This window comes from Camelina sativa, chromosome 9 (genome assembly GCF_030686135.1).
Source record: "Camelina sativa cultivar CO46 ecotype springtype chromosome 9, ASM3068613v1".
Taxonomy (NCBI): domain Eukaryota; kingdom Viridiplantae; phylum Streptophyta; class Magnoliopsida; order Brassicales; family Brassicaceae; genus Camelina; species Camelina sativa.
In genome coordinates, this window is record NC_141888.1 from 19676655 (window position 1) to 19703826 (window position 27172).

The following is a 27172-nucleotide window of genomic DNA, read 5'->3' on the forward strand; positions in this document are numbered from 1 at the left end:
TAGCTACTTCTGATTTACAACTAGACCTTTTTTAATTTTTCATTTAGATTGGAAATATATAGTAGAATTAAGACAAGTTGTCTCTAATTCAATCTTGCTTGTTCATCGGCTCTTCAATGGTATCATATTAATAATAAAAAAAAAATATATATATATATATATATATATATATATATTGCGATATCGAGATCTTGTGAGCGAAGATTTTCATTATCATCACACGTTGATTGTTATAATTAAAAATTGTGATTGAGCCAATCCTTCACTTTACAAATAACTATGTGGTCCGTAAATTTACAAAACATGTTGATATAGATTGTTCTATCATGTACAAAAAGTTGTATGTGAGTACATTACATGTGATGATGTGGGAAATATTGTTTGAAACTACCAAACACAGTTAGTACTCTCGGATCGAAAAATATTTTTGAGATTTCATATGTTTTTGGGATTATTAACACAATAATGAGACAAGAAAAATATGCAATTACAAAATATTATATATGTTTTTTTTTTGTGGTTTGATTTGGCGTCAGATTTGTTTCTGTAGAAATGATGAGAAGTGTGATCTAGGACCGTACTATGATGTATCAGAATTGGTTGTTTGTACGACGTCCATTTCTGAGGCGCCCATCTTCATGTGTCCTTGACATCTTCTTTTGTGTCACAATTCTTCTTGAGTTGTCATCACCACGCGGAACCCACCTCCATTTTCTAAGTTAGTCAAAAATTTATACTCTCGCGTGAATCCCACCACTCCCTCAAGCTGGTCCTAAGTGTGACAAGTAGTACACTTATCTATTTTCTTCCCTCTTTTTTTTTTTTTTTTAGTTTCTTTTGTAATTTTGTTTCCTCGAAGTTAAGTTTACTGTTACTATTAAAATGTTGGGTGAAAGAAAAATAGAATAATAAATTGTAGTTGAGATTAATCATTTCTTGGACCACATTTTCTCTGTGAGGACTGATCAGGAGCCAAGGTCCAGAAACATCTATGTGTCTGTAGCACATGTGTGGTTCATGACTTTTGCGTCCATTATTTTAAAATTCTTGCATGTACTAGTTTACGTTTTGTAATTTTGAAAATGTGATTGTTGGATTCATCTGTTGGATGTAACGTTTAGCAAACCACCATCACGGTTCAAACTCTTGATTTGTGATGGCAAATGTATATTAAAAGAAAACATGAATATTGTATATTATGGTTTTATAATGATTCTTTGTGTATATTGTATAGTTAGGATTAAATAAAATAAAAAATTGCATTTTTTTGGACTGTGTTTTATACTTTTCCTAATCGAATAATTTGTATCAAGAATTGTAAATGCGAGAAACATTCTATATATCTAGTTATTTTAATTTTCTTTAGTGTATGTCATTATTGATTGTACGACATCAAGATCCACAATAATGATGATCCAGTCGTTTATTAAAGGTGTAACTTAAACTTTCGTTAGCGATTTCGAGGTGAGTCGAACTTTTACCAATACAAGCTAGTAAGCTACATGCACATAGGGACATAGCATTGAACTTGCTTCCCATGAGCAGACTCCAGCTTCTCTAGCTAAGTCATTCGGTATAGTTAAATTATCATTTTTAGTCATCTCCTATTGCGCATATTCCAAGATTTATTTTGTTAAATCCCGTTGTACAACACGTTAAAATTATTTTGAATTTTCCAAAAAACTTTATGTTAATCAACTACTACGTACTTGGCTAAAAACATTCCTCGAGGTACCTAATAAATGGTTACTTGGTTTTACTGAATATTCATTATGTAAACAGTATATTTCAACCTCTAACATATAATAACATGATCGTTAAAAATATATCCAATTCTTTTTTTTTTGATATATAATGTTCAACACATTAATTCTTCTCTCAAACGGAACAAAAATGACAATGTAAAAGCAGAGATTTGGCCGGAAAATGTGTAGCCCATGATATCCCTATCAGTTAAAGTCAGTAGAGACACAAAACATCGGTTTTCGTAAAAGGGACTTATAGGAAGACCAAGATTTGGTCTAAAAGACATGTATGGGTATGGATTATCCAATATCCACAGCCAAATACATACTATTATTATATGATGTAAACAAAATTGTATTATACTAGGAGATATCTCGTGCTTAAAGCACAGATTCATATTTTAAAAAAAATTCATAATATAATAATTAAAATTATTGTTATATTTATTTTTTTAAAATAATATTTATTTTTAATTGTTCTGTAAATCTATATATGTTTAGTTGAATACTAATTATTTTAAAATACAATAGTATTTTATTTTTGATGTATATTGCAGTTTTATATTGTTTCTTTGTTTTATTTGCATTAATATTTTATGAAATATGCAGTAGTAATTTTAATATTATAATTATGAGCAAATAAAATTTATTAATTTATCAATTATGTAAATTTAATTTTACCAACCCGCCAATGTAAAAATTAAGACAAACATTTTTTCATAGATTGAGTAATATATCTTTGTTTTTAAAAATTCAAATCACAACATATACGAAAAAAATTCTGCATATTTATTAATTATATAAATGAAAGTTCCAAATAATTTGTAAATAAAATAAATAGAAAAAGATGATAGGAGAATCATAATTTAAAATCTTAATAAAATTTTTGAAATCTAGTTATTAAAAAAAAATTATTGTCTACTATGGATATAAAATCTTAGTTTTGAAATTCTGATTGGTTTATATTTTTTAAAAAAATATTTAGTATTTGTCCATAATTTATTAGAGAGAAAAATAATTTTTTATTAACTAATAATTATCTGTATTTTAAAAAAATATTAGCTGTTAATTTTTTTTTTCAAGTACAAATTAATTTTGATTTGAGTAGATTTTTTTTATTTTTCTAGATTTTTTTATTTTTATCTGTAACGTGTTTTATCTTTAACTAATTATATTTAATTAATTAATCTTAATTAAACTTTTCTAATGGCAATTGAATGTAAATTTTTACACATTTTAAGGTTAGTTTCATATTTGTACTTCCTAATTAATATAGTAGGATAAGTACTACCTAATCTTGAGTTTTTGGTTTTTTTTTCTTGTTTTTTTGTTGAAGTGTTCAATTTAATATTGAGTTTATTACAGTATATTTTTGACATCCCTTTGAGTTGATATTTTGAAAACACTTTGGAAATTGAGGTGGATATATAAATGTGTTGCATCAGGCTGTCATATTCTACCACTAAAATTAGTGATTCATACACAATGATTGGTATCCGAGTAAGGAATTAATGGTGATCATTACATTCCAGTTGGACCCTCCTTGTGGGTTGTTGCCCAAGTTTATAACCAAACTAATGATGACCATTTCATATTTATTTTGAACATGTATGTTAAAGTTCTTTAATTCCATTAATCAAAAATATCGTTTTAAGGTATATATATCCCGTTTAAAATAATCGAAGGATATATATATATATATATATATATATATATATATTTTTTATCTAGATAGGTTTCATTTTTCTTTTAAGTATAACGTAATTGCATATTTGCATTCATCTTTGTTTTGGATGGAGTGATTACTATAAAATTTGTTGATGATAATCAGGGTTTGGACAAATTAAACACTAAGCTCAAGTTATAAAAACCATAATGTCAAAAAAAATACAATAGATCCGCATGGAGACTAAAGAATGCGACTCGTGACGAAAGAAGAAGAATCTTTGAAGAAATCGAGGAATGAGACAAGAAACAAAAGTGGGGATCCCAGAAGCTCTGAGAGATATGAGCATGTGGTCTCTCAGTCAAGGCAAGGTTCAAAACTCATCAGACCAACCCACTTCTCAAATTTTCTTGTTATATTGTTTTAATTTTTATTTTTATATTGTACCTCCAAGTGGATTTCTCATCATTATCGTACTGGTAAGTTAGTAGTGTATAATGATCGTTCATAAATCCCAATCAAATCCCCTCAGGTGCTGTTGCTGTGACATCGCTTCTTCACTCCTAGCTCGTTTTGTCTTTGTTTTTTTGTTCTTCTGTCGTGATCATGAAAATAGTAGAAGGATGTTAAACAAAATATGTTATGTCTTTCCATAGATGATTAACATTTCTTTTTGTATAAAACATGTTTTGTGCAGGTTTTATATATACCTCATAATTTTATAATATATAAATTTCTATTCGGGTATTTTTTTGAACAGTCATCTTACACTAGTTCACAAGCAAGTACAAACAATTAACTAATGCTAATGCATTATATAAAATATATAAAACAAGTAAGTGGATCGGACCGAAGATTTGAGGCGCAAATTCCAGAGCGACGTGCATCTATACTTAACTCCATCTTCAAGCAAAGCATCAAAGGCCTATAAGATTCTCATGCATACGTTATTAATTTATAAAAAATGTTTCTGTTGCTTTTTATTCGTTTCACTTTCCTGACATCAGTTTTTGTTTATTCTTATATATTCTCGTCGTCATAGAATTTATGAATCCCTTCTATATAATACGATCCGTTATATATAAGTCTATGCTTTCAAACTTAATTAAGATGATGATCAAAGTCGCATTTTCATCAATCATAACAATCACTAGGTTAGTTATACGTACGTTAGTCGACAAAAAAAAAAAGTTATACGTACGTTATAACTATTAAAAATAAAAATGTTTTTGTCATTACGAAGAGTAAATATATTATTGAATTCGGTAAAATAGTTTTCAAATACATAGTTCTGGCTTTGATTATATATATATATATATATATATATATATATTTAGCTAGAGAATATCAGTATGGTGTTTTTTAAGCTTATACTAGCTTTTAGTAGCTAGGTCTCTTAATGTAATGCCAACTTATTCTAAAAGAAAATGAATCATGAAATATAAACATTTTGTCGGCGTTGTTATTAACTATTTTTCTTTAATTTAATTAAGATATTGATGAGATCATATGTTTTACACAAAATTTTCAATAAAAAAATTATGATTTTATCAAACTGTGTTAAATGTTACATGCACCTGTCAAAGTCGGAATCATTTTATTTATTTATTAATTTGTATTTATTGAATACAAATTTATGGTTTTTTTATTGTAAGAAAACTGTATAGAAGAAGAGAATGTTTTACTTAGGCTTTCACTACAAAATTTTGGTTTCGAATCTGGGCCAGGTCTGTATATATTTCCCCATATGTGCTGAGTTTGTTTCACTGATAAGGCCCAAACTATTATGCCTATTACCGAATCTCGAGTGTTATAAATGTTGAGAAATTTCATTGTTAGTAGATAAATTTCAAACATATAATAACATTTTACTTTTTGAAAAATGTTGTCTCCAAAAGTTGTGCAACCCTTGGAAGAAGATATCACAGTTTCGTTTGAATTCGTAATGATATGTGTGTTTTCTTATTTGCTGATGATTCTTTGTTTTCTTAGGAATAATTTGAATTTTATTAACAATTTGGTTACAAAATTAGAAGGAAATAAAGTATCATTTTAAGCAATAATATTTAATTATTTATCCTATGAAATCTATTTTCTGCCAATGCTGATGATACAAATGGTTCCGATTGAAGAAGATTATAAGTTACAGTACCTTCACATGTATGCCGTTTTGGAGTGGGTAAAAACAACAAGCCGTCACATTTCGAGTAATGTAGACGGCACGATGTTCATGCCTGCCTGATTACGAATCACGATTTATACAAAAGCAAAAGCATAGACTTTAAAACTTCGTACAATGGCGAGACGTCGAAACACAGAGATCGGTGATAGCTTCACGGAGTTATTCAACAGAGAGATTGGTTTTTTTCATTCGAGCTCCATCTCTCGTCGTATCTCTGCTTCTGAGGTTCTCATTTTTTTTTCTTCACTAACTCCATCACTCTCTATTCCTCCGATCTTGAACCATCTCTTGCTTGTTTCCGTTTTCGAATGAGACTTTTTGTAACTCGGGAAGAGTAAAGTTTTCGTATTTCGTGCTCAAAATTTGTATAGGAATTGTGGGTTTTGAATAGTTATGTCATTTTTATCATAAAGTCTTCTCATTTTCTGGATTTGAGTTTCGAATCATGGATCTTAGTGGTTCTTAAAGACCAAGTTAGTGATGCTAAGGTTGTTTCCAAGTGGGAGGTCTTGTGTTAAAGTCGAAAGCTTTTGAATCAATGGGTTGTTACAAGTTCTAGATTAGTGTCTTGTATGATGTATGTGAGACAATCCGAACCAAATTCAAAGACTTGTCTAAAGACTTTTAGGATTGAACTGTATTGTTTATTTGGCTACTTCAGGGGATAGTGAAGAAACTCGATCTTTACGGGAAGTTAAATGGGCATGAGGGTTGTGTCAATGCCTTAGATTTTAGTTCCACTGGCGAAGTTCTTGTTTCGGGTTCTGATGATAGACAGATCATTCTTTGGAACTGGTTGAGTGGAAGCAAGACATTGTCGTATCCCTCTGGCCACTGTGAAAATGTGTTTCAGACTAAGTTCATACCTTTTACAGATGACAGGACTATCATAACATCTGGTGCTGATGGACAAGTATGCTTGTAATCTCAAAAATCTATTAAAACTCTCCAGCATTGTTGCTTTTTGTACCTAGTTGAATCATTCGGTGTCTGTTTTGTTTTCCAGGTAAGACTTGGTCAGATCCTAGAAAATGGCAAAGTGGAGACTAAAAGGCTAGGGAGGCACCACGGTCGCGTGTACAAGCTTGCTGTTTTGCCTGGAGATCCCAATGTATTCTATAGCTGTGGTGAAGATGGTTTTGTTCAACATGTTGGTCTCTATATCTCTCTCATGCTCCATTGTATTCCTAGTGTTTGGCTTTTGAAAACTCAAACGTAACTTGTCTTTGTTTACTTTTCTTTTGGGCAGTTTGATATACGTAGCAACAGTGCCAGTATGGTTTTGTATTCCTCTCCGTTCACGCAAGGCTGCAGGAGACATCACTCTAGCAGTAGGATCAGATTGAATTCTATTGCGATAGATCCGAGGAACTCATTTTATATTGCGGTTGGGGGTTCCGATGAATACGCACGAGTCTACGACACTAGAAGAGTACAGTTAGCTCCAGTATGTCGCCACATCTTACCAGACCCACCTGTGAACATTTTCTGTCCCCGTCATCTTCGGGAAACCAACAGTGTTCATATCACGGGATTGGCATATTCCAAAGCTGGAGAGCTACTGGTCTCTTACAACGACGAGCTCATTTATCTCTTTGAGAAAAACATGGGTTATGGTTTTTCTCCTGTTTCTATCTCTCCAGAGAAACTGCAAGAAATGGAAGAACCACAGGTGTATACAGGACACCGCAATGCACAAACAGTTAAAGGAGTGAACTTTTTCGGTCCAAATGATGAATATGTGACGAGTGGTTCAGACTGCGGTCACATCTTTATATGGAAGAAGAAAGGGGGTAAGCTTGTGCGGGCTATGTTGGGTGATAGACGAGTAGTGAATCATCTCGAGTCTCACCCACACATACCGTTTCTTGCATCCTGTGGGATTGAAAAGAGTGTTAAGCTCTGGACGCCAATGTCAAACAATGTTCTTTCTCTCCCTGAAAAGATGGAAAAGGTGAAAAACTACTAGATAGATCACATCTCCTCTTTAACCAAATGTTTAATGTTGAGACATGTCCCAAAACACTGAATCATCTGTGTTTTGTGGGAAATGCAGGTGATGGAATCGAACCGAGTGGGAAGAGAAGACCAGTCGAGGGTGACACTGACTCCTGATGTAATTATGCACGTTCTTCGGCTACAGAGACGTCAGACGTCAGCGTTTACAGAGAGAAGATACGTTTCAGCTGACATTGACAGTGATGATGGAAATGAAGCTCAACTGATCGCAAGCTTAGTAGCCAACGAAGATGAGTCTTCAGAAAGAGAATGTATTGTAAGCTAAGTCCTCAACTAGTGTGCTAAGTCCTCCACTAATGTGATAGATTCCAGGTCCCATGTGTTCCCAAATACTTGTTGATTTTGCTTGCGTGTTGTAATTCTTAATAAGTAAAGGAAAATAATAACAAGAAATTAGTGATCTTCCAAGAGACGACCAAAGCAAATCTCGTTATAAAAACAAACCAGTTCTGTGAATTTCTTTCATTAAATTAGGAGAAAAAGTTGAAGAGAAGTTGCACAAGAAACAGATCATTTTTTTTTCCAGCAACTCTTCTTTATACAAAAACATAAACTGGTACTGTTCTTGAAAGCTCTATATTCTATACAGATAACAAATTCACAGTAGCGCCAAAAATGCAGGGGAGTTTGTCACTAGTTAAGCCTTCTGAAGTATGCAAATGTAGACTAAATCATCTTCTGAATCAACAGTTGGCACTGAAGCATTAAATTTTTTTTGCTGATACATACACACCCAACAAGGTAAGGTGTCCTGCAAATGAGAGAAACAACTTTGGTAAGCACACATAACAATATCAGTAAATCATTGTCTATATTTGATGAGGTATAGGGGAACAAGATGTCTATACCAATCGAGTTTAAACTACTCCTGGGAAGCCGATATTGCGATTGTTGATACTAAGGTCTGGTTTGATATGGACAAATAGACAGAGCAGTTTCGACTATGATTCTTCCAACATTGGAATCAGCCAAACAATCGTTCTTTTAAGTAATCACATTCCGTATGTTCTGTTGTACGGATCTCCGGGACTGGGCCTCTGGTATTTAGGCTCTTCAAAACGGCTGTAGACATTGTCATTAAATCCCATCCGTTCATTCCTTAGAAGCTGGGAAATCCCAAGAGTGTTACCACTTTGGGGATCATTCCACTTATCCCAGTGACCATTTGACAACAATGGACTTGGTGAAGTTTGTCTAGGCAACTGTGTAAAAGGAGATAAGCCAGTTCCTTGTGTTTGATCCATTAGCCTTGAACTAATTCCATATGGGTCGGAGAGTGAAGAAGAGAAGTTGTTAACGTTCCTGGGATCGTGATATCCATTGACTTGTTGTGCAGCCAGAGACCTCTGTGCCAACAATTGAAGTCTTGGATCGTTCTCAAAGGAATTCAGCTGAGAAGAGAACCCTGATCTCATATCAAAGTCTGCCGTTTCCATCCCATTGTGAAGTCTCCCCCTTCCAACGGCTAAAATTGCAGGATCAATAAACTCAATATCTCCAGCAGCATTTGAATTGCCACTTGGAGGTGGTATATGATATGTGTTCTTCAAGAAAGCGGCTGCCTCAAGCAAACGAGTTCCTGCAGAATTATGTGTTACAAGAGTTTCAGCTTATGGAAAGTTGAAACTATTCGTTTTTAGGAATGTAATATATAATACCTGATCCAATATCAGAAGACAGGTCGGCTCTTTCATGTGAAGAGAAACCGGGAGGAGGTAACCTGTTGGGAGCAGAGAATCCAGGAGGAGCAAAAACTTGAGTCCTCGCCACTACAAGAGGACAATGGTGAAAAGTTCAGAAAACCAGAGGAAGAGATAGTGTTGATGAATTACTTGTTAGTCAAACTAATTTTAATTGCAGAAAACAACTATAAGAAGCGATGATATATATTAACCAGGACTCTTGTAGGAAGACAATCCAGGAATGGCAGCGAATTGTTCATATCCACCGGAGTAATTTGAGGCAAAACCGTTTTGACTCCCAAGCTTATCCTGATACATATCACGGTTCACTCCAAACTCTTGAAGAGGCTGATCTCTTGACAACTGCCCAGATATGCTGTAACTCTTACTGTCATACACTTGATTATTTGACTCTTCATGCCGAGCAAAAGAGAATCTGGACTGGTCATTATTTTGCTTTATGAGGTTAGAAGATTCCAGAGTACTGGCTCTATGATCACTCTGGCCAAGTAATTTTGCAAAATTGTGTGACGATGCCAAGGTATCATCCCAGGGGTCAAAGTCTAAAATGTTTGAAATTATATCATCCTCTGTATTCTGCATGTTGTTCCTGCCTTCATTCGCAAATAAAGAATGCTCCATATTGGATATGGATTTCTCAGAAAATCCGTTTGGAAGATGTAATCTGTAGTTACCTATGTCAAAGGAGGATCTATTATCAGAATCCACCCCACCAGGAGTTTCCCTGGTCTGAAAAGAACGAGAAGCTAGATTATTTGAATCCAGGACGGAACTTGATGAACTAAACATATAAGACGAGTCGCTAATAGCCTTTGCAACATCTCGCCTATTGTTGTTAAATGATGAGAGATCATCCACTTTCAACTTAACATCTATCTGGGATTGCAAACCTGATCTCCAATCCCACTCTGGCCTGGAACCATGAATCCCATTTTGTAATATGTCAGCTTCTGCATCAGTGTTTCTATGCATTCTACACTGCTCCAGATTTGATACATCGTTACCAGGTTGTCTAATAGAACCTTGATCACAATGAGTACCAATAGCCACTGGAACACTAGGACCTTCATTCTTAGGAATTGTAGTCATCCCCATCCGTGCAACATCAGCCGACAAGTTACTAACATCAGGGACATGGTCTTCAGCAATTTCATCTGTGTGCTCAAAAGAATTCTCAACAGCAGAAGGCTTGTCAATGACTCTGCTATTGTGTGAGGATTCTACTAAAGAGGATATCTGATTGCTAGTAGGATCTCTATTAGGTGATGTAGTTCCCTTGGACCCTGGATCCACTACAATCTTATGTTGCGAAGGCTTCAACATGCCAGGTTTGCTTTTTCCAGCCAATATTTGAATTTCTTCCTTGTGAGATGGTTTCTGAAGAGTGTTACTAGACGATACAGGCCCACGAGCTGCATTTGCAACAACTGTAGACATAACCAAAGTTCCATTCTCTGATGTTGATCTCTGATTTTCCAAAGACCCATTTGACATAGCTGAAGTTGCTAAAGAATTATGATTTGTTAAACGGGCTCCCCTGCAACAGCAATTTCAATTTTTTTTAAATGACCACTTAAAAAAGTGCACATATACAACGGCTTACAGCAAGAAACTTACCATGATGCTGCAGCAGGAAGAGCAGTTGATTTACTAGAGCTCCCACTAGGTGGAGAACCCTTGGGAGCACTAACTGCAGTCTACACCAATAAATATGAAGAGAGAACTAAACGTTAACCTCATATAGCCTTTTTCGTAATTAAAAAAAAAGAGTAAATGAAAAGATTAAATTGAAAAAACAAAACACATGTACACAATCTGAAGCTATTGCAGAGATAAGTCAAGTTTATACGGAATGCTGCACATGCATTAAAGTTTCTAGTGAGCAATATCAGAATGAACTTACCAATATTTGACTCTAACTAAGGCTACATGAGATAAGAATGCAAAGTAGCACCCTTATATATCAAGGTAAAGTAGTATAAAAGTTTAGAGAGCTTACAGTAGAAGGAACTTTTGCAATTGGTTTTGCAGTAGAACTGTCACTGCAATAAGCATCCAATGGTGGAGGTAGCATGCCCCCTGAACGGTATTGCATGGTATTTGAGGCTCCAGTAATTTGCTGAACTCTGCTCATTTGAAATTACTAAATGAATTAATACTACAATTTCTCCAAATATTATATGCGTAAAAATATCATGAGTACAAGAGGAAAACTTAGACAATATGACAATGAAGATTACCTTGTATGGGCTGATGTGATCTCATCTTTTGTAAAACTATCCTCGTGAGAGCCAACCTCGTGCAAATAGAGGCAATCAGGATTGTTGCATGCCTGATAACAGTAACAAAATTCCAATAGTATCAGTTGCAAATTTCGACTGACAAGAGGAAAGCCAAACAAAAACTCTGTCAGCCAGAGAGCAGAAAAGAAGTACATACCACGTTTCTTAACCATGCGTGACAATACTTGGTTGTCCCAAAACATGCCCTGCAGTAAAAAAAGGGAAAAAATGAAATCAATGAAGATAATTGCCATTATACACAGCCAGTTTTAAATAACAGGGTACTCCGCATGTCTTACTTCAGTGCTTTACCATCCAAGATAAATCCATGAACGGACTGGATGCATCGAGAAGCCTCTTCCTCTTTGCCATAAGTGATATATCTGGTGCAATAGCCATTTATAATCAGAACATAATAACAATGCAAACAAACCTGTAAGCAATCCATTCATGCTAACAGAGAAATTTGGTTGATTAACATTAGAAACAATGAAACTTACACACTGCATGTGTTGTTAGGAAACTGTTGAATGAGACCCGTTGTTGTTCGGGACATAGAAACCTTTAGAACCTTTCCATACTGACCGAAATATTCCTTACGGTGGAGAAGCTGGAAAAAATGAAACTTTCCTGTCACTAAGCAGATCATATGAAATAATCACAAGGTTTTCGAGGAAAAATCCCGTACATCTTCATCTGCTAGATTAAGTGGCAACCCAACAATGTAGACAAGATTTCTTTGAACCACTCGAACACTGGTTAGTTGCTTTCTCCCTTCAGAAGGTTTCAGTTTTGACTTCTGCGTTTTTTTGCGATCCATGTTGCCATCAGAGGCCAGTCTGAGAACAGGAAATAGATAAGAAACATCAGCAAATTAAAACTGAAAAACTGATACAGAATAAAAGATCACATTCATCAACAGGTGTCATATCTCAACCTCTCCTGATCAACAGTCATCCCAACAATCTTTTCTTTGTCATATGGAGTGCGGCAAGCTGGACAGCGCCCTTCTGAGTGATCTTTCTCAGCCATGTCCATTATGTGGTGCCAGCACCAAACACAAATCTGTAAGATTGGAGGTAAAACACATATCAGATCAGAAAATTATCAGCAGAACAAAGATCAACGATCTCTGAGGCCACCACAATAATATTTTGAGTCATAGTTTTCAACATATATTTTGAATGCTATAGGTATACCACATTACAGCCTACAAAACTAAACCATAAGAAAATCATAACTAAAACTAATTGTCTATCCTAAACACAAAAACAAGGAAAAGAGCTGCCGAACACTCAAAAAAGCTAGAAGTTTAACACAATGCATCGACATGTAAATCAGAAACTGGACCTGATAGCCACATTTACAAGGCCTCAACTGCTGGTCAGTCAAATCCATCTCCTCTGCACACAAAGGGCAAGTCTTTTCACCGTAATCACTCATTGTTTTTTCCTGAATAAGACAAGTAAAAACAAAAAGAAAGCGAATGAGATATATATACGAACAAAGAACTTGGGAATAATGGCCCATCAAAAGATAAACAAGCAAAAAGCAAACCATACTACTGACACCATTATATTCCAGCACACAGAGACAAAACTAAAAATAAGCTTTTTAGTACTTCCACAAACAGTTCGTGTTAAAAAAAAAAAAGGTACGGCAATTTAACTAAATAACAGTTCAATCAAAATTGAAGATCTCAGCCAAAATTGGTTCTAAAGATTCAAACTCTTTCAGATCGAAATCAAGAATCTAAACGAGCCAGATGCATCTATAGTAGTCAAGAGCTATCGATAAATTAATCCGTGCATGCCAATCGAAAGTCAATCAAACAAATAAAAAATCCAGTGAGATTTCTACAATCGGAATCAATCATGATTGATCCCAAAAACAACGCCGGAACTAAATCGTAAAAAATCACAAGCAAGAAACAGAACTAGGGTTTTGAGATTCGGCGATTCCACCAAAATAAAAGAGATGATAGAATCAATCAAGAGAGGAAGTGAAACATACGGATGAGTTGAGAGAGAGATTCGATCGGAGAGATTTTGCGAGCGAGAGAGACGAAGTGAGATTGGATGGCTGAGATTTTTGGCCGCTTGCTTTTTTTAATGTTTGTTTGGTTTTGGTTTTGGTTTTGGTTTTTATAACCCTTAAAAATCTTTTCATCTGCCAGATCCACGATTGCATAATAACAAGAGATAATATGGAAATAACTATACCCATAGATTCCTTGTTTATTACGGTTCTGCCATTACGTCCGGTTCAATTATTTCGGTTGGCGTCGGTTTAAGATTTGAACTTCAAAGTTTCTTGTGGTTTATTTCAATTTCTGAATTAAATCACTAAATTTATGTTGATTTTTTAGAAAAAATTTGGGTAAGTTTTGTTGACTCAGCCATTTGAGGTTCGACATTAAATCGTTGTTAAAAAGAAGTTTACGAGATTATTTTCACATGTTAGCAGTTTCGTTTATGCAAATCGACATTGCTTTACCAAAAATGAACTTAACAAAATCTTCAAATTGAGACAATCTCATTTCCAAAATCTTCAAATACTCGCAATGACACGGACTTGTGAAGGACGAAATAAAGCTTTTGATTCATTGGTCGTCGTGACTGATGATTACGGCAGGCGAAGATTTGAAATGAGATGTTTGAGATCCCATTGGACACTGAGGTAGATCGAATCCCACGAGGATATGATACTAATGCGGCTCGATGCCCACCAGAGACCGAGGCAGTGGATATCCCACAATAACCAGAGATTAAGGTGTTTAAATACCCACCAGAGATGATGGCAATCTTAAAAACAACGAAAGAATCAAAAACGGAAAACACCAAACGATATTAAAGAAAATCATGATGTTGTGAGTGGGGATGATTGTCAGGTTGTTGGCAATGAAGACTTTAATGAGGTTGGGCATGCATATGAGGGAAAACATGAAGAAGTTTGTAGAGAAGAAAAATTGAGCATTGTAGCTATTATAAAACCAGATGTAGATGTAAAGGAAGATGATGGAGGTGTAAGTGTAGAGGAAGAAAATTTTGTTGACTTTGAAGCTGAGTTTAGAGAGGATAACAATGGAATCGGAAGTGATACAGATAGTAGTGATGAAATATGAGAGGATTCCAGAGCCACTGTCACACAATAATGGCAAAAATGATTATGAAGGCGAAGGTTGGGGAAAATATTCAATTTCCCAGCAGTTTTCAAGATTGTAATGCTGAGGTATTCTTTGAAAACGCAATATAACATTAAGCTTTATAGGTCATAGAGTTTGAGTATTGGGGCAAAATGCTCGACTACTGATGTGAAATGTTCATGAAAATGTTACTGCTCCTATGAGAAAAAAAAGCATAAGTCGCAAGTAAAGGTATACGCGCTTAAGCATTCATGTGTCAGGTTAGAATACTCAAAGATGTTGAAGATATGAGAAATTGCTTGGTTGTTTGCATAACGGTTAAGAAATAATCCAAAATTGACCAAACAAGAGATGGTTGTTGAGATCACGAGAGAGTACAACCCGATTGTAACTGAAGATCAATGTGAAAAGGCGAAAACATCGGTTATGAAAGAAAAAAACTACTCATCAAGATCATTTTTCACAGATATCAGATTATCAAGCAAAGATCTTCGAACTGATCTATGAGCTGTATTTGAGATTGAGATTGTTCTAGGGCCAACCATTGTAAGCTTCCAAAGGTCTTTTTATTACTTTATTTGTTTATACTGACAAAGAGAGTCTAGACAATACTTCAACAAATATTTTACAAGCGCAATGTCTAGCCAATTAATTAACAAGATATATTATGCTATTAAACTAGCCAATTAATTAACAGGAAATATTATGCTATTAAACTAGCCAATCAATTAACAAGATATTTCTCCACACATCAATCAATATAATTCACGAGACAAATATGTATATGGTTTTGTGTATGTATGATGTATCACTTATTTTGTATTATTGCATTACTTATAAATGATATAAATGAATTTTATATCACTTATAAAAATGATACTTACATTGTTGAAATGATACTTACATTGTTGAAATATTTGTATCATTTACAATTGAGTGATGTTAAAATTACAAATCATACTAATTATATCACTTACAAATGATCGATGTTAAAATTAGTATCAATTTTGAAAAATGATTTTAGCAGTTGTATCATTTACAATAACTGATTTAATATTTGTATCATTTCAAATATCTGATTTAAAATATTACTATCACTTGTAGTGAAATTTACGTAGTTTTAATCATTTAAAATTCTATAGAAGATATACTTACATTAAACCCTTTAACAAAAATAAAAGACGTGATTACATTGTTCAAAACTGAAAAACAAACCGTAGAACCATAAACTATCTTCAGTCTTGGATTTCAAACTGAAAAATATTTTGGAGTTTTTTCATTAATGGTGCATCCCTACATTTCCTAGTCAATCTTCATGTGCCTCATAATCTTCTCAATAACATCATCAAAAATCCATTGTGCTTTTTGTTCTCAGGCTGTGTGTTCTTTTTATAATCGCAGATGCAGCGACTGCGACTGCGACACAAATAAATAGCCCAAAAACGATTTCCAGTCCGGTAAAGTAGGGAGCCGCTGTTGTCGCAACGACTAAAAAATTAAGAAAAAACAGAGTCTCAACAGTCGCTGGAAATTCCAGCGTCGATCTTAAAAACTGTTTTTTCTTGCCGTCAGAGTTGCAGTGACTAATTTGTGTTGAGTTTGTTCCCATAACAGTGTTATTTTCTGGTCGTTGTCACTCTCGCCGCGACTGTATAAAGAACACGGCTTTAATCACCTTACGGTGCATGAAAAAATTCTAGATCAAAACATCACAAAATAAGAATGAAGATAAGATCAAAGAGATAACATTCTCCGCTAAACCTAAACCAAAAAAAAAAATTGTCAAACCTTCGGTATTTCAATTTACAAACATTGAGTGACTTACCGCTTCACCAGGAGACGAATAACCAAATCTCTACTTCTCAAAGTAATCATCTTGGCGAGGAGAAGTAATTAAGAAAAAAACTGTTACATCTTTGTTTGGCAAAGGAAGTGTAGATTTGTTAGAAGAGTTTAAGTTATAGAGAGATTTATATTCTGATTTACTTATTAATAATTTTGACAAATAAAAAAATAGATATTTTATTTGCAAATAGAATTTTATCTTGGGAAAAAAGGCGACCAATGAACAAATTTAAAAACACAACAAAAATTTCATAGGATCGGTTTTTAAAAAGATATGATGTTGTTGACAAAAAAAAATGATGTTAATTTTAATGATGTTGCACTAAATAGAAGAAGTGATGCTAAATTAACTATTATGGTTAATAGGGTCAGAAAAAGAATAACCGATTTTAGTTAAAACTATTTGTTTTGCTATGTTATGTAACAAAAAGATGTATATTATTCATTAATAAAATTTTTATACATATATATATATATATATATAATGTATTGATTGTTTTTAATGATGTCAATTGGTTTTATTAGGACAAGTAGAAATTAAATTATTAGTAGAAGTTTTATCAGCATCATTTTTTATACAAAATGTTTATATGATCATGGTTGTAAGTGATGTCAATATAAACTAACAAATATATACATTGATTACTTAAAATGATGTAATTTTTTATATCATTTTGTAAGTGATATTAATATAAATTAACAAATACATCGATTATTTAAATGATGTAAATTTATAAATTTGTATCAATATATGAAAGTGATACAAATTGATCTAGTTTGTATCAATATTAATGAAGTGATGCAACATAAATTAATATTTACATTGATATTAATAATTGATGCTATTTTGTATTTTTATATTAATTGTTAATAAATAACTCAAATTACTATCATTTAAATTTGTGATGCAATTTAAGTGATGCAACATTACCTATTTTTGTAGTGGATTAAGATCAACAAACAAACATCAGATTATAATACAGTTTTCATGCCATATTATGTTTGTGAAAAATCAAAATAAAGTGTTATGTATAAATCCAGGTTTACGTTTGATTGTTTACCTTTACATGACGTCTTTTAGACGGATTCAAATCCTTTGATGGTTTTGGTGGCATTGGGATGTGTAATCTCTGAGGAGGCAAATACGGTGGAAGATGATGTATTGATCTAGGGTTTGGGGAAGAGAAAGCAGTGTGTGAATCATAAAAAAAAATAAACAAATGGTTTTATAATATATATAGTACAATTTGTGTACATCTAAGGTTTGTGTCTTCTTCTTGGACTTTTGGGCTAAAAGGTTTGTGTACTTGATTCTTCTAATAAATAAATATTGTATATTTGCCATTTTTTTAGATTTAAAACATACAATTTTACATATTATGTTTTGGTTTTCTTGGTTCTATTTTCTCTAAAGATTTAGTATTTGATATGAAATATGTATTTTACCAAAAAAAAAATAGAAAAATACACATTTTGAAAAAGAAAGAAATGGCAAATCTGTAAAACCTAAGTGAAAATGATATATTCATAATATTTGAGAGAGAAAATGGCAAAATCCATAAAAATCTCCGATAACACATGACAATGTCCCTTTTTTCAACATATTGTATATAAAATGTATCTATAAACATTTGATGTATCTATAAAATAAACTTGTATCTATAATATTTTTGAAAACTAACTTATACTAACAAGTTTTTTTTTTTGGTTTTAATGTTAAACTTCATTTATCAACCAAGGTACAAGAGTTTCCACAACAAAATCCCAATCCCAACAGGAACAAGACAGACCATATTACCCGATACCTACAGACAACGGATGAGAAATATAAGAGAAATAAATTAAGAGGAGAGAAGAGGACGACTACCTTCGAGCCGGAATGGAAAGAAGACGGTCTCTCATGGAGTGATCTACGGAGATTCGGAGGGCAGCTAGCGATGAGGAGCTGGAGGAGAAGATCCTTGAGTTTCGCTCCTTCCAAACTAAGTAGACCGTTAACTGAAGCAGGAGCTTGAGCAGAGTAGCTGAGGACGCAAGGTGGGGCTGTTGATGAAGCAGAATCCAGTCAGCCACCGCATGAAGATCTTCAGGAGGATTTGGGAGAAACTTTCCAGCAAAGTAACACCAAATTGCAGCAGAGAAGGGACACTGAAAAAACAAATGCTCATGAGTCTCGATACCACCTGAACATAAGACACAGTTAGGAGGGACTGTCATTCCCCATCTACGCAGACGATCACGAGTGGGTAAGCGTGCAAGAAAAGCCATCCATGTTACAAGAGAACACCGTGGCACATACTCCTTAAACCAGACAACATTCGCCCATGGAACGAGAGGGGATCTAACACGGATTTGATCCCATGTTTCTTTGGAAGAGAAGGAGGAGTGATAGACTCCGGCTGAGTTCCTCCAAAGATAAGTATCTGGTCCGTTAATAGCCGCTGGTGCAGGGGTGGTCGTTAAAGCAACCAATAGAGACTGCACATTATCTGATCTGGCCGCTGGCAGCATCCAGTTTCCATTTCTTACAGCTTCAGCAATTTTTGCATCCGCTCTAACCCGCAGAGTTCTAGGTCCAGCAGATCCTATAAACCTTATTAGTTGGCCAAACTCAGTCCAGTTATCATACCAAAACGAAGCAGAGCAGCCATTTCCAACCTCGCATTTCAGAAAATCAATAACAGTATGCTTCAACTGAAGCAAACTATTAATTGCCTTAGAGAACCGGCTCGAAGGTGCAGTTAACCAGTAGCTTATATACTAACAAGTTGAATTATAATATCTTTTATTTTTACTTTTTAAATAGCCATATTATGCTGCCTAACATAACAAAAACAAGTTTATCCATCAAATGTTTTTCTTGTTATATAACAAAAAATGAAGAAGCTATAACGAACATGGTAGTGAATTAAAACACGTAATGGCGATCATATAATAATAGTATCATCATTAACCCTCGAAAACCACACATGATATTGAATACTTATATTAAACTTCAAATAATCGCATTAAAAAAAATCTTAATTACGTAACGTAAACAATACTAAAAATTAATGTCTGAAACGAGTAATATTTTATTTATCGATCGTATAAAAAACGAGTTTGTTTATTAAAAATCCCCACGTTATTTATATTTCTCCGAAAATATAAAACAAAACTTCTTACAGCAAAACGAATTAATATATTTAGAAAAATATATATAAATAATAAATTAATATATTTTAAAAAATAAACTATAAATTAATATATTTAAGGCAGATAGATACAGAACTGTAAAGGACGTTGAGAAGAGAGGAAGACCGTTGACGAAGTCAACAAACGGACAACAACCGTCAGATTTAAGGCGGCTCTAATATCAACCACACGATCTTTCCATCTTCTCTCTTCTTCTTTACATCTTCGTCTTCCTCGCAGTTACCGCGAAAAAACTCATCTCAGCTTTAATCCTCTCAGTCTCTTCAGTTGACTCTGACTATATATGTTAAACGATTCAATACAAACACCTTCAGATTCACTACTTCATCAAAAACACATCGAGTGAAGCTTGACTTGATTTAAAAATCTTCAACGCTCATCGATCGAGAAAGAGAGAGAGATGAACACCGGCGGCGGTCAATACACGGATTTCCCGGCGGTGGAAACTCACGGAGGACAGTTTATAAGTTACGATATCTTCGGTAGTTTATTCGAGATCACATCTAAGTATCGTCCTCCGATTATTCCAATTGGTCGTGGAGCTTATGGAATCGTTTGGTATGTTTTCGCTTTCGCTTCTCTGAGTTTTGTTTTTTTTTTTTCTTTAAATTTTTGATTCGTTGATTGAGATCGGAGTTTTTTTTTTTGATTGTGAAGCTCTGTGTTGGATTCGGAGACGAACGAGCTAGTAGCGATGAAGAAGATAGCGAATGCTTTTGATAATCATATGGATGCTAAGCGTACGCTTCGTGAGATCAAGCTTCTTCGTCATCTTGATCATGAAAACGTTAGTTTCTCGTTTTTTGATTTTTTTTTATGAAATTATTATCTGTAGAGAGATTAGATTAGATTAATTAGATGAGAGATTAACAAAACAAATCATGATTTGGTATTTGTTTGTATAACAGATTATAGCTATAAGAGATGTGGTTCCACCACCACTACGAAGACAGTTCAGTGATGTTTACATTGCTACTGAGTTAATGGACACTGATCTTCACCAAATCATCAGATCTAACCAGGGTTTATCAGAGGAACACTGTCAGGTAAAAACTAAACTAATCTTGGATTGTATGTTTAGTTTCTAAGGTAGAAGAAACATGAAACTGATTCTTGGCTTGGTCTTTGTTGTGAAACAGTACTTCTTGTACCAGCTTCTTAGAGGGCTGAAGTATATTCACTCAGCTAACATTATCCATAGGGATTTAAAGCCGAGCAATCTTCTGTTGAACGCGAACTGCGATTTGAAGATCTGTGATTTCGGTCTTGCTAGACCTACTTCTGAGAATGACTTTATGACTGAGTATGTTGTTACTAGATGGTATAGAGCACCTGAGCTTCTGTTGAATTCTTCTGACTACACAGCTGCTATTGATGTTTGGTCTGTTGGTTGTATCTTTATGGAGCTTATGAATAGAAAGCCTTTGTTCCCTGGTAAAGACCATGTTCATCAAATGCGCTTATTGACAGAGGTAAGACATTAGAAAAGTTATCTACTTTTTAGTATGGTTTTCAAAGAAAGATTCTGTCTTTTCCCCGGAATATGTGATAAATATGTGTGAATTTCGCAGTTGCTTGGCACACCGACAGAATCTGATCTTGGCTTTACACACAACGAGGATGCGAAAAGATACATCCGGCAACTTCCCAGCTTCCCTCGCCAGCCGTTAGCAAAACTTTTCTCTCATGTTAATCCATTGGCCATTGATCTAGTTGACAGAATGTTGACGTTTGACCCCAACAGAAGAATCACTGGTAAGTTACATATAAGCATCATCTGTTCTCTGTTGGGTTTCTTATCATCTTATGGTTTTGACTCAAAGCTGAAAACAATGTCAAATTCTTCTGTGTGCAGTTGAAGAAGCTCTGAATCATCAGTACCTCGCTAAATTGCACGACCCAACTGATGAGCCAATCTGTCAAAAGCCATTCTCTTTCGAGTTTGAACAACAGCCTCTGGACGAGGAACAGATCAAAGATATGATCTACCAGGAAGCTATAGCACTCAATCCAACGTACGGTTAGAAGAGCAGCAGCGTCGTGGATGCCCGGTATTACCCAATAACCATCCGAAATGGCTGCTTAGTATCTTTTGCCTGTTCTTTTATTCATGTACTTTCCACATATATAATCTTGTAATTTTATTTGTTTGTTTATGTTTATTTACTACTAGTGAATTGAGTGTAGCTCCAATGTAAAGTACTTAAGTTATTAAAGCATATCTTCAGACTTTTATTTACCGAACGTACTTGAGTCTTCTCTAGCAAACAAAGAGAAGAAAGGATACAGTTTTGTAATGTACACATCTAGCTCAAAAGTAGTGGGAGCCATTGAAGAGCTAGAACCAGAGTCAATGCTCGTCGCTGTGAGTAGTCTATTCTCATTCAATGACTTAAAAGAGACTTTTGTGGGCTGGGCTCTAGGTAGTAGGTACTTGCATTATTGAAGCATAAATGGTCAAATTCCTAAGCAATAATTAGGCACAAATGGGTCTTTATTTAGCAATATCCTTTTACCTGACAATGTAGAGTTGACTTCTTAAAATGTTGGGTTGGAAAATAATTTTGTCTTCACACACAGGCTGTTCGAAGCTGACAGTGATGGCTCAACTTGCATCGACAATAAGATTTGAACTTTATAGTTTCTTAATCCTTCTTGTTTGAAGCTGCTGCGCATGAAGAATAAAATATCGTGGACCGGAGAATGTCATTATTAATGTATTATTACTTATAGTCTGTATATGTTTCAGAATTCCAGGCCATTGTTGACAAATAAAAAGTGAAAGATCTCTGCTATATTTTGAGACATGGCTAGTTCGGTTACAGGTGATGCAGAAACACAGATATCAGCTGGTTCAAGCACCAAACGCCGCAGTGGAGGTTGGATCACCTTTCCGTTTATGATAGGTGAGAGATTCTGTTTCTCTCTGTGATTGATCTTATTCATAACTTCATAACCATAACAACTTAAAGTAGGAATTTGAAGCTATCTATCTTTCTATGGTGCAGCGACGTTGTTAGGCCTGACAATAGCTGCATGGGGTTGGTTACTTAACTTGATCGTCTACCTGATTGAGGAATTTAACGTGAAGAGCATCGCAGCAGCTCAGATTGCCAACATTGTTAGTGGTTGTATCTGTATGGTTCCAGCTATTGCAGCCATTGCATCTGACTCTTTCTTTGGAACCATTCCAGTTATCTCAGTTTCTGCTTTCATTTCTCTTATGGTAAAGTTTAATACTCCACATTTTTTTTTTGTATCAACTTCTCTCTGAAACAGAAGTTCATTAATTCTACTTCTTGATCAGGGTGTAGCTCTGATGACTTTAACAGCTTCGCTTGATTCTTTAAGACCCAAACCCTGTGAAACAGCGTCAATCCTATGCCGATATCCTTCGAAAATCCAGCTTGGCGTCCTTTACACGGCCATTACTCTAGCCTCTATAGGAACAGGTGGGACACGGTTCACATTAGCAACCGCTGGTGCGAACCAGTACGAAAAAACTAAAGACCAAGGAAGCTTTTTCAACTGGTTTTTCTTCACAACATATCTAGCTGGAGCTATAAGTGCAACCGCCATTGTCTACACCGAAGACAATATCAGCTGGACTCTCGGGTTTGGTTTGTCTTTAGCTGCTAATCTCTTGAGTTTCTTGGTTTTCATCGCGGGGAAAAGATTCTACAAGCACGACAAGCCTTTGGGAAGTCCCTTCAGAAGTCTACTATGCGTAATTATAGCTGCGGTACGCAAAAGAAAAGCTGTGGTTTCCACCAACGAAAAAGACTACCACAATGAATCAATCACAACAATTCCCACAAGGAGTTTCAGGTAAAAAAAAAAAAACACATCTCTAAAACCACAGTTTCATTCTTGCACTGAGAGGCCATTCTAATGAGTTTTCAAATACGCAGGTTCTTTAACCGTGCAGCTTTGAAACAAGAAGACGAGGTTAAACCAGATGGCACAATTCGCAATCCATGGAGACTATGCAGCGTTCAACAAGTGGAAGATTTCAAAGCAGTCATGAGAATCATTCCTCTTGCGTTAGCTACAATATTCTTGAGCACTCCAATCGCAATGCAGCTAAGCTTAACAGTTCTTCAAGGTCTGGTAATGGACCGGAGGCTTGGCCCTAACTTTAAAATCCCTGCAGGCTCTCTCCAAGTCATAACACTTCTCTCCACTTGCCTATTTATCATAGTCAACGATCGGTTTCTCTACCCATTTTACCAAAAGCTAACAGGAAAGTTCCTCACACCACTCCAACGAGTCGGGACAGGCCATGTTTTCAACATTCTTAGCATGGCCGTGACTGCAATAGTTGAAGCAAAGCGATTGAAGATAGTACAGAACGGTCATTTCCTCGGATCATCATCGGTTGCAGACATGTCAGTCTTGTGGCTATTCCCTCCTCTAGTTATAGTAGGAATAGGTGAGATATCAACTCTGGCTAATTCATCCTACTCGAACTTTGTTTAAAATTGATCATGTTCTTGGTTTCTTATTTTTGGTTACAGGGGAGGCCTTCCATTTCCCTGGGAATGTAGCTCTGTGCTATCAAGAGTTTCCAGAGTCTATGAGAAGCACAGCAACATCGATCACCTCAGTTGTGATTGGGATATGTTTCTACACAAGCACTGCTTTAATCGATCTTATTCAGAGAACGACCGCGTGGTTACCAGATGACATTAACCATGGAAGAGTTGACAATGTTTATTGGGTTTTAGTGATAGGTGGAGTCTTGAACCTTGGTTATTTTCTTGTGTGTTCTTGGCTATACAGATACAGAAACCTTAAGGATGATGATAGTGACAAAGATGCTGTTGGCTCTCACTCTACTACTCTGTCCTCGTGATCCTGTAAGCTGGAGAAAGAGAGAGAAATAATAAGTCCTTTGTTTTCATAACTTGCAGTTCTGTAAAGGGAGAAGCTTTGTCTGAAAAGCTCTTTTCAACTGTTTTTGAAGTATATGTAAAACTGATTTGTAAATTTGTTGTAATATAATATGGTCGAAAATCGTGGTCGGAATTTCCTGTGTTTTCTTGTAGTATAAAAAGAATTGTTTGGTGATATGTCTATATTTTGTCTCTGCTAAGCATGTTTTTGTCACGCATCTAGTTAGGATAACTAATTGTTTTGCATGAATTTCTACTTTCTTTTGTACACTTTTCATATTTAGGTAGTTCTTGTATTATCTTCGCATACATCATGTATTTTGGAGTATTTCAGGTATTTAGGAGACTTTGGAGCCAGGCTGTCTCGAGTCGCGCCATCACTCCGTCATCACACATCCGCTCGGGTCGCGCCATTACTCCGTCATCACACATCCGCTCGGGTCGCGCCATCATTCCGTCATCACACATCAGCTCGGGTCGCGCCATCACTCCGTCATCACACATCCGCTCGGGTCGCGCCGTCACTCCGTCATCACACATCCGCTCGAGTCGCGCCATCACTCCGTCGTCGACTACCGTTTGAGCCAACGCCATCACTCACTCGAGCCACTACTCGTTCGCACATGTCAGGAAGACGTTCCATCTTACACGCTTCAGGAGATTCCCAAACCGACTCTTCATCTTGTCGTTTTAAGTTTTAGGGATTTTATGTCTTTACTATAAATACGTTTTGTTAAGTCTCCGCGACAACATCTTAGTTTTAATCTCGTTTTTATTTTGTAAGGTTTCGCTAGCCACCAAAAACCGTTCTCAGACTTTGTATCTAGATATCTTTTGATACATTGAGTATTTGCATTTGATTTCTTCTACAAACTTGTTTATCACATTTTAATCTATCTAAGAATGCTTGTTTCAATGTTTTATGTGTTTGCAACCTTGACTATGATTTTCGGATCTGAGTAGTGCGTTAGTTCTTGAGGATGGGATAGATTAGGTGGAGGATCTTAGGATGTAGGGTGTTTAAGCTTGATTTGTATGATTCCCTTCTGGACTAGAGTTAGAATTACTAGTTTCTCTCTGATCAATTGGAACTAGGTTCGAGACATTTCCACACCCAAAAGGTGTTCGATGAAATTTCAGACCAACTAGTGTAAGAGATTAGTTGTCTAGGATGTTTGTTGACGTGAATGAACTTGTTTGTCATGTCTGCTCGACCACGTTTCTCTAGCGAGAGCTAGATATGGAAGTGGTTGAGTCTGAGTAGCTTTTACCAAGAGATTGGATTAGCTAAGTTGTGATGTTCATTGTTTAGGGATAGATTGCTTGTGGCATGTTAAACACTCTGTAGACTAGGATACTCCACCGACATCAATTACTCCCATCCTTAAGACCTTTATCTTTCTGATTTTTATTACATTCCCGAGACTATTTCGTTCCTCATTTTCTTGTAGCTCATGTTTAGACTCGTTTAAGTTTTTATTCATTTCCGCTTCTTGTCATGCATTCTCATTTTTAGTTCTGTAACTCATTTTCGTTTTGCATTTTGATCATTCTAGGATTGTTAGACAACCACTCTTCTTGATTTGGCTTGACTTGTGATTGCTTGATTGCATCTTGATTGTTAGCAACATAATCCCATTTGGATTGACACCTTAAGTACTACAACACATAAGGTTAATTGAACCTACTAGGATAAGACACACAAAAAAACCTAGTATCAATTTGGCGCCGTTGCCATTTGGGATTCGTTTTGTTACATTTGAGATTTCAAGTTTTGCAAGATTAAGTTCTGTTACACTTATCATTCTGAGTACTGACTTGTATTGGTTGTTTGCTTGTTTGTTTTGCATCTCAGGAACCTGTTGATTGCAACCTTGCATGCACACCAGATCAAGAGGGCATCAGAATCTCCTTCCTATGATCGACGAAATCAACCGGTTGCAACGCCCACGACAAGCTTGTCAACCCGTTGAGCATCCCGCACACGTCACTATGGAACAACAGTATGAACCACATCAGGGACCGCGAAACATTGGTGCTGGGGATGCACCGAACACTCACACTCAACGTGCTGGAATCGTCCCTCCCGCCGTGCCGAACAACAACTTCGAGATCAAAAGTGGTCTGATTACCATGATCCAAGGAAACAAGTTTCACGGGTTGCCTATGGAGGATCCACTCGACCACTTGGACGAGTTCGACCGTCTTTGTGGTCTCACCAAGATCAACAGCGTGAGTGAGGATGGTTACAAGTTGCGCCTCTTCCCTTTCTCCTTGGGAGACAAGGCTTATCAATGGGAGAAAAACCTTCCCAAGGGATCCATCACCACCTGGGATGGTTGCAAGAAAGCATTCTTGGCCAAGGTTTTCTCCAACTCCAGAACAGCACGTCTCAGGAATGAGATTTCCAGCTTCACTCAGAAGAGCTCAGAATCATTCTGTGAAGCATGGGAGCGTTTCAAGGGTTACCACACCCAGTGCCCACATCATGGTTT

At 35.5% G+C, this 27172-nt stretch overlaps 4 protein-coding genes, 1 non-coding gene and 1 pseudogene across 5 annotated transcripts; 3 read left to right on the forward strand and 3 right to left on the reverse strand.

Moving 5' to 3' along the window:
* Positions 1 to 5556: 5556 nt before the first annotated feature.
* Positions 5557 to 8020, forward strand: LOC104711016 (uncharacterized). The gene is made up of 5 exons (XM_010427685.2): positions 5557 to 5818; positions 6255 to 6506; positions 6600 to 6743; positions 6843 to 7547; positions 7650 to 8020. Exons 1-5 carry the CDS (start codon positions 5708 to 5710, stop codon positions 7875 to 7877), a joined length of 1440 nt encoding a protein of 479 aa, XP_010425987.2. The 5' UTR covers positions 5557 to 5707; the 3' UTR covers positions 7878 to 8020.
* A 39-nt stretch (positions 8021 to 8059) lies between these two features.
* LOC104711017 (uncharacterized) lies at positions 8060 to 13777 on the reverse strand. Its single transcript, XM_087464827.1, has 14 exons — positions 13611 to 13777; positions 12948 to 13049; positions 12535 to 12662; positions 12286 to 12436; positions 12098 to 12207; positions 11897 to 11980; positions 11755 to 11803; positions 11556 to 11647; positions 11315 to 11441; positions 10933 to 11012; positions 9507 to 10852; positions 9271 to 9381; positions 8461 to 9191; positions 8060 to 8363 (listed from the first exon to the last, which is right to left on the reverse strand). Exons 1-13 carry the CDS (start codon positions 13764 to 13766, stop codon positions 8605 to 8607), a joined length of 3123 nt encoding a protein of 1040 aa, XP_087320953.1. The 5' UTR covers positions 13767 to 13777; the 3' UTR covers positions 8060 to 8363; positions 8461 to 8604.
* A 4604-nt stretch (positions 13778 to 18381) lies between these two features.
* Positions 18382 to 20020, reverse strand: LOC109126427 (uncharacterized; annotated as a pseudogene).
* Positions 19852 to 22021, forward strand: LOC104711019 (mitogen-activated protein kinase 3). Its single transcript, XM_010427690.3, has 6 exons — positions 19852 to 20340; positions 20440 to 20569; positions 20691 to 20828; positions 20922 to 21254; positions 21354 to 21537; positions 21638 to 22021. The coding sequence occupies exons 1-6, from the start codon at positions 20183 to 20185 to the stop codon at positions 21805 to 21807; spliced, it is 1113 nt and encodes a 370-aa protein (XP_010425992.1). The 5' UTR covers positions 19852 to 20182; the 3' UTR covers positions 21808 to 22021.
* A 172-nt stretch (positions 22022 to 22193) lies between these two features.
* Positions 22194 to 24810, forward strand: LOC104711018 (protein NRT1/ PTR FAMILY 2.7). Its single transcript, XM_019230457.2, has 5 exons — positions 22194 to 22688; positions 22791 to 23008; positions 23090 to 23610; positions 23694 to 24214; positions 24300 to 24810. The coding sequence occupies exons 1-5, from the start codon at positions 22589 to 22591 to the stop codon at positions 24635 to 24637; spliced, it is 1698 nt and encodes a 565-aa protein (XP_019086002.1). The 5' UTR covers positions 22194 to 22588; the 3' UTR covers positions 24638 to 24810.
* Positions 24811 to 27065: 2255 nt separating this feature from the next.
* LOC147938340 (small nucleolar RNA R71) lies at positions 27066 to 27172 on the reverse strand. Its single transcript, XR_015567481.1, has one exon. It is a non-coding gene; the product is annotated as a small nucleolar RNA R71 (small nucleolar RNA).

Excerpts from the sequence above, each read along its gene's own strand:
- LOC104711016 (XM_010427685.2), top strand. The coding sequence starts at position 5,708 with ATGGCGAGACGTCGAAACACAGAGATCGGTGATAGCTTCACGGAGTTA. Across the intron at positions 6,744-6,842 it reads AAGATGGTTTTGTTCAACAT|TTTGATATACGTAGCAACAG; the intron begins GTTGGTCTCTAT and ends TCTTTTGGGCAG. Across the intron at positions 7,548-7,649 it reads TCCCTGAAAAGATGGAAAAG|GTGATGGAATCGAACCGAGT; the intron begins GTGAAAAACTAC and ends TGGGAAATGCAG.
- LOC104711017 (XM_087464827.1), bottom strand. The coding sequence starts at position 13,766 with ATGAAAAGATTTTTAAGGGTTATAAAAACCAAAACCAAAACCAAAACC. Across the intron at positions 13,050-13,610 it reads ATCTCTCTCTCAACTCATCC|GAAAAAACAATGAGTGATTA; the intron begins GTATGTTTCACT and ends TGTCTTATTCAG. Across the intron at positions 11,442-11,555 it reads ATCACATCAGCCCATACAAG|AGTTCAGCAAATTACTGGAG; the intron begins GTAATCTTCATT and ends TCAAATGAGCAG.
- LOC104711019 (XM_010427690.3), top strand. The coding sequence starts at position 20,183 with ATGAACACCGGCGGCGGTCAATACACGGATTTCCCGGCGGTGGAAACT. Across the intron at positions 20,570-20,690 it reads GTCATCTTGATCATGAAAAC|ATTATAGCTATAAGAGATGT; the intron begins GTTAGTTTCTCG and ends TTTGTATAACAG. Across the intron at positions 21,255-21,353 it reads AAATGCGCTTATTGACAGAG|TTGCTTGGCACACCGACAGA; the intron begins GTAAGACATTAG and ends TGAATTTCGCAG.
- LOC104711018 (XM_019230457.2), top strand. The coding sequence starts at position 22,589 with ATGGCTAGTTCGGTTACAGGTGATGCAGAAACACAGATATCAGCTGGT. Across the intron at positions 22,689-22,790 it reads CACCTTTCCGTTTATGATAG|CGACGTTGTTAGGCCTGACA; the intron begins GTGAGAGATTCT and ends TCTATGGTGCAG. Across the intron at positions 23,611-23,693 it reads ATTCCCACAAGGAGTTTCAG|GTTCTTTAACCGTGCAGCTT; the intron begins GTAAAAAAAAAA and ends TCAAATACGCAG.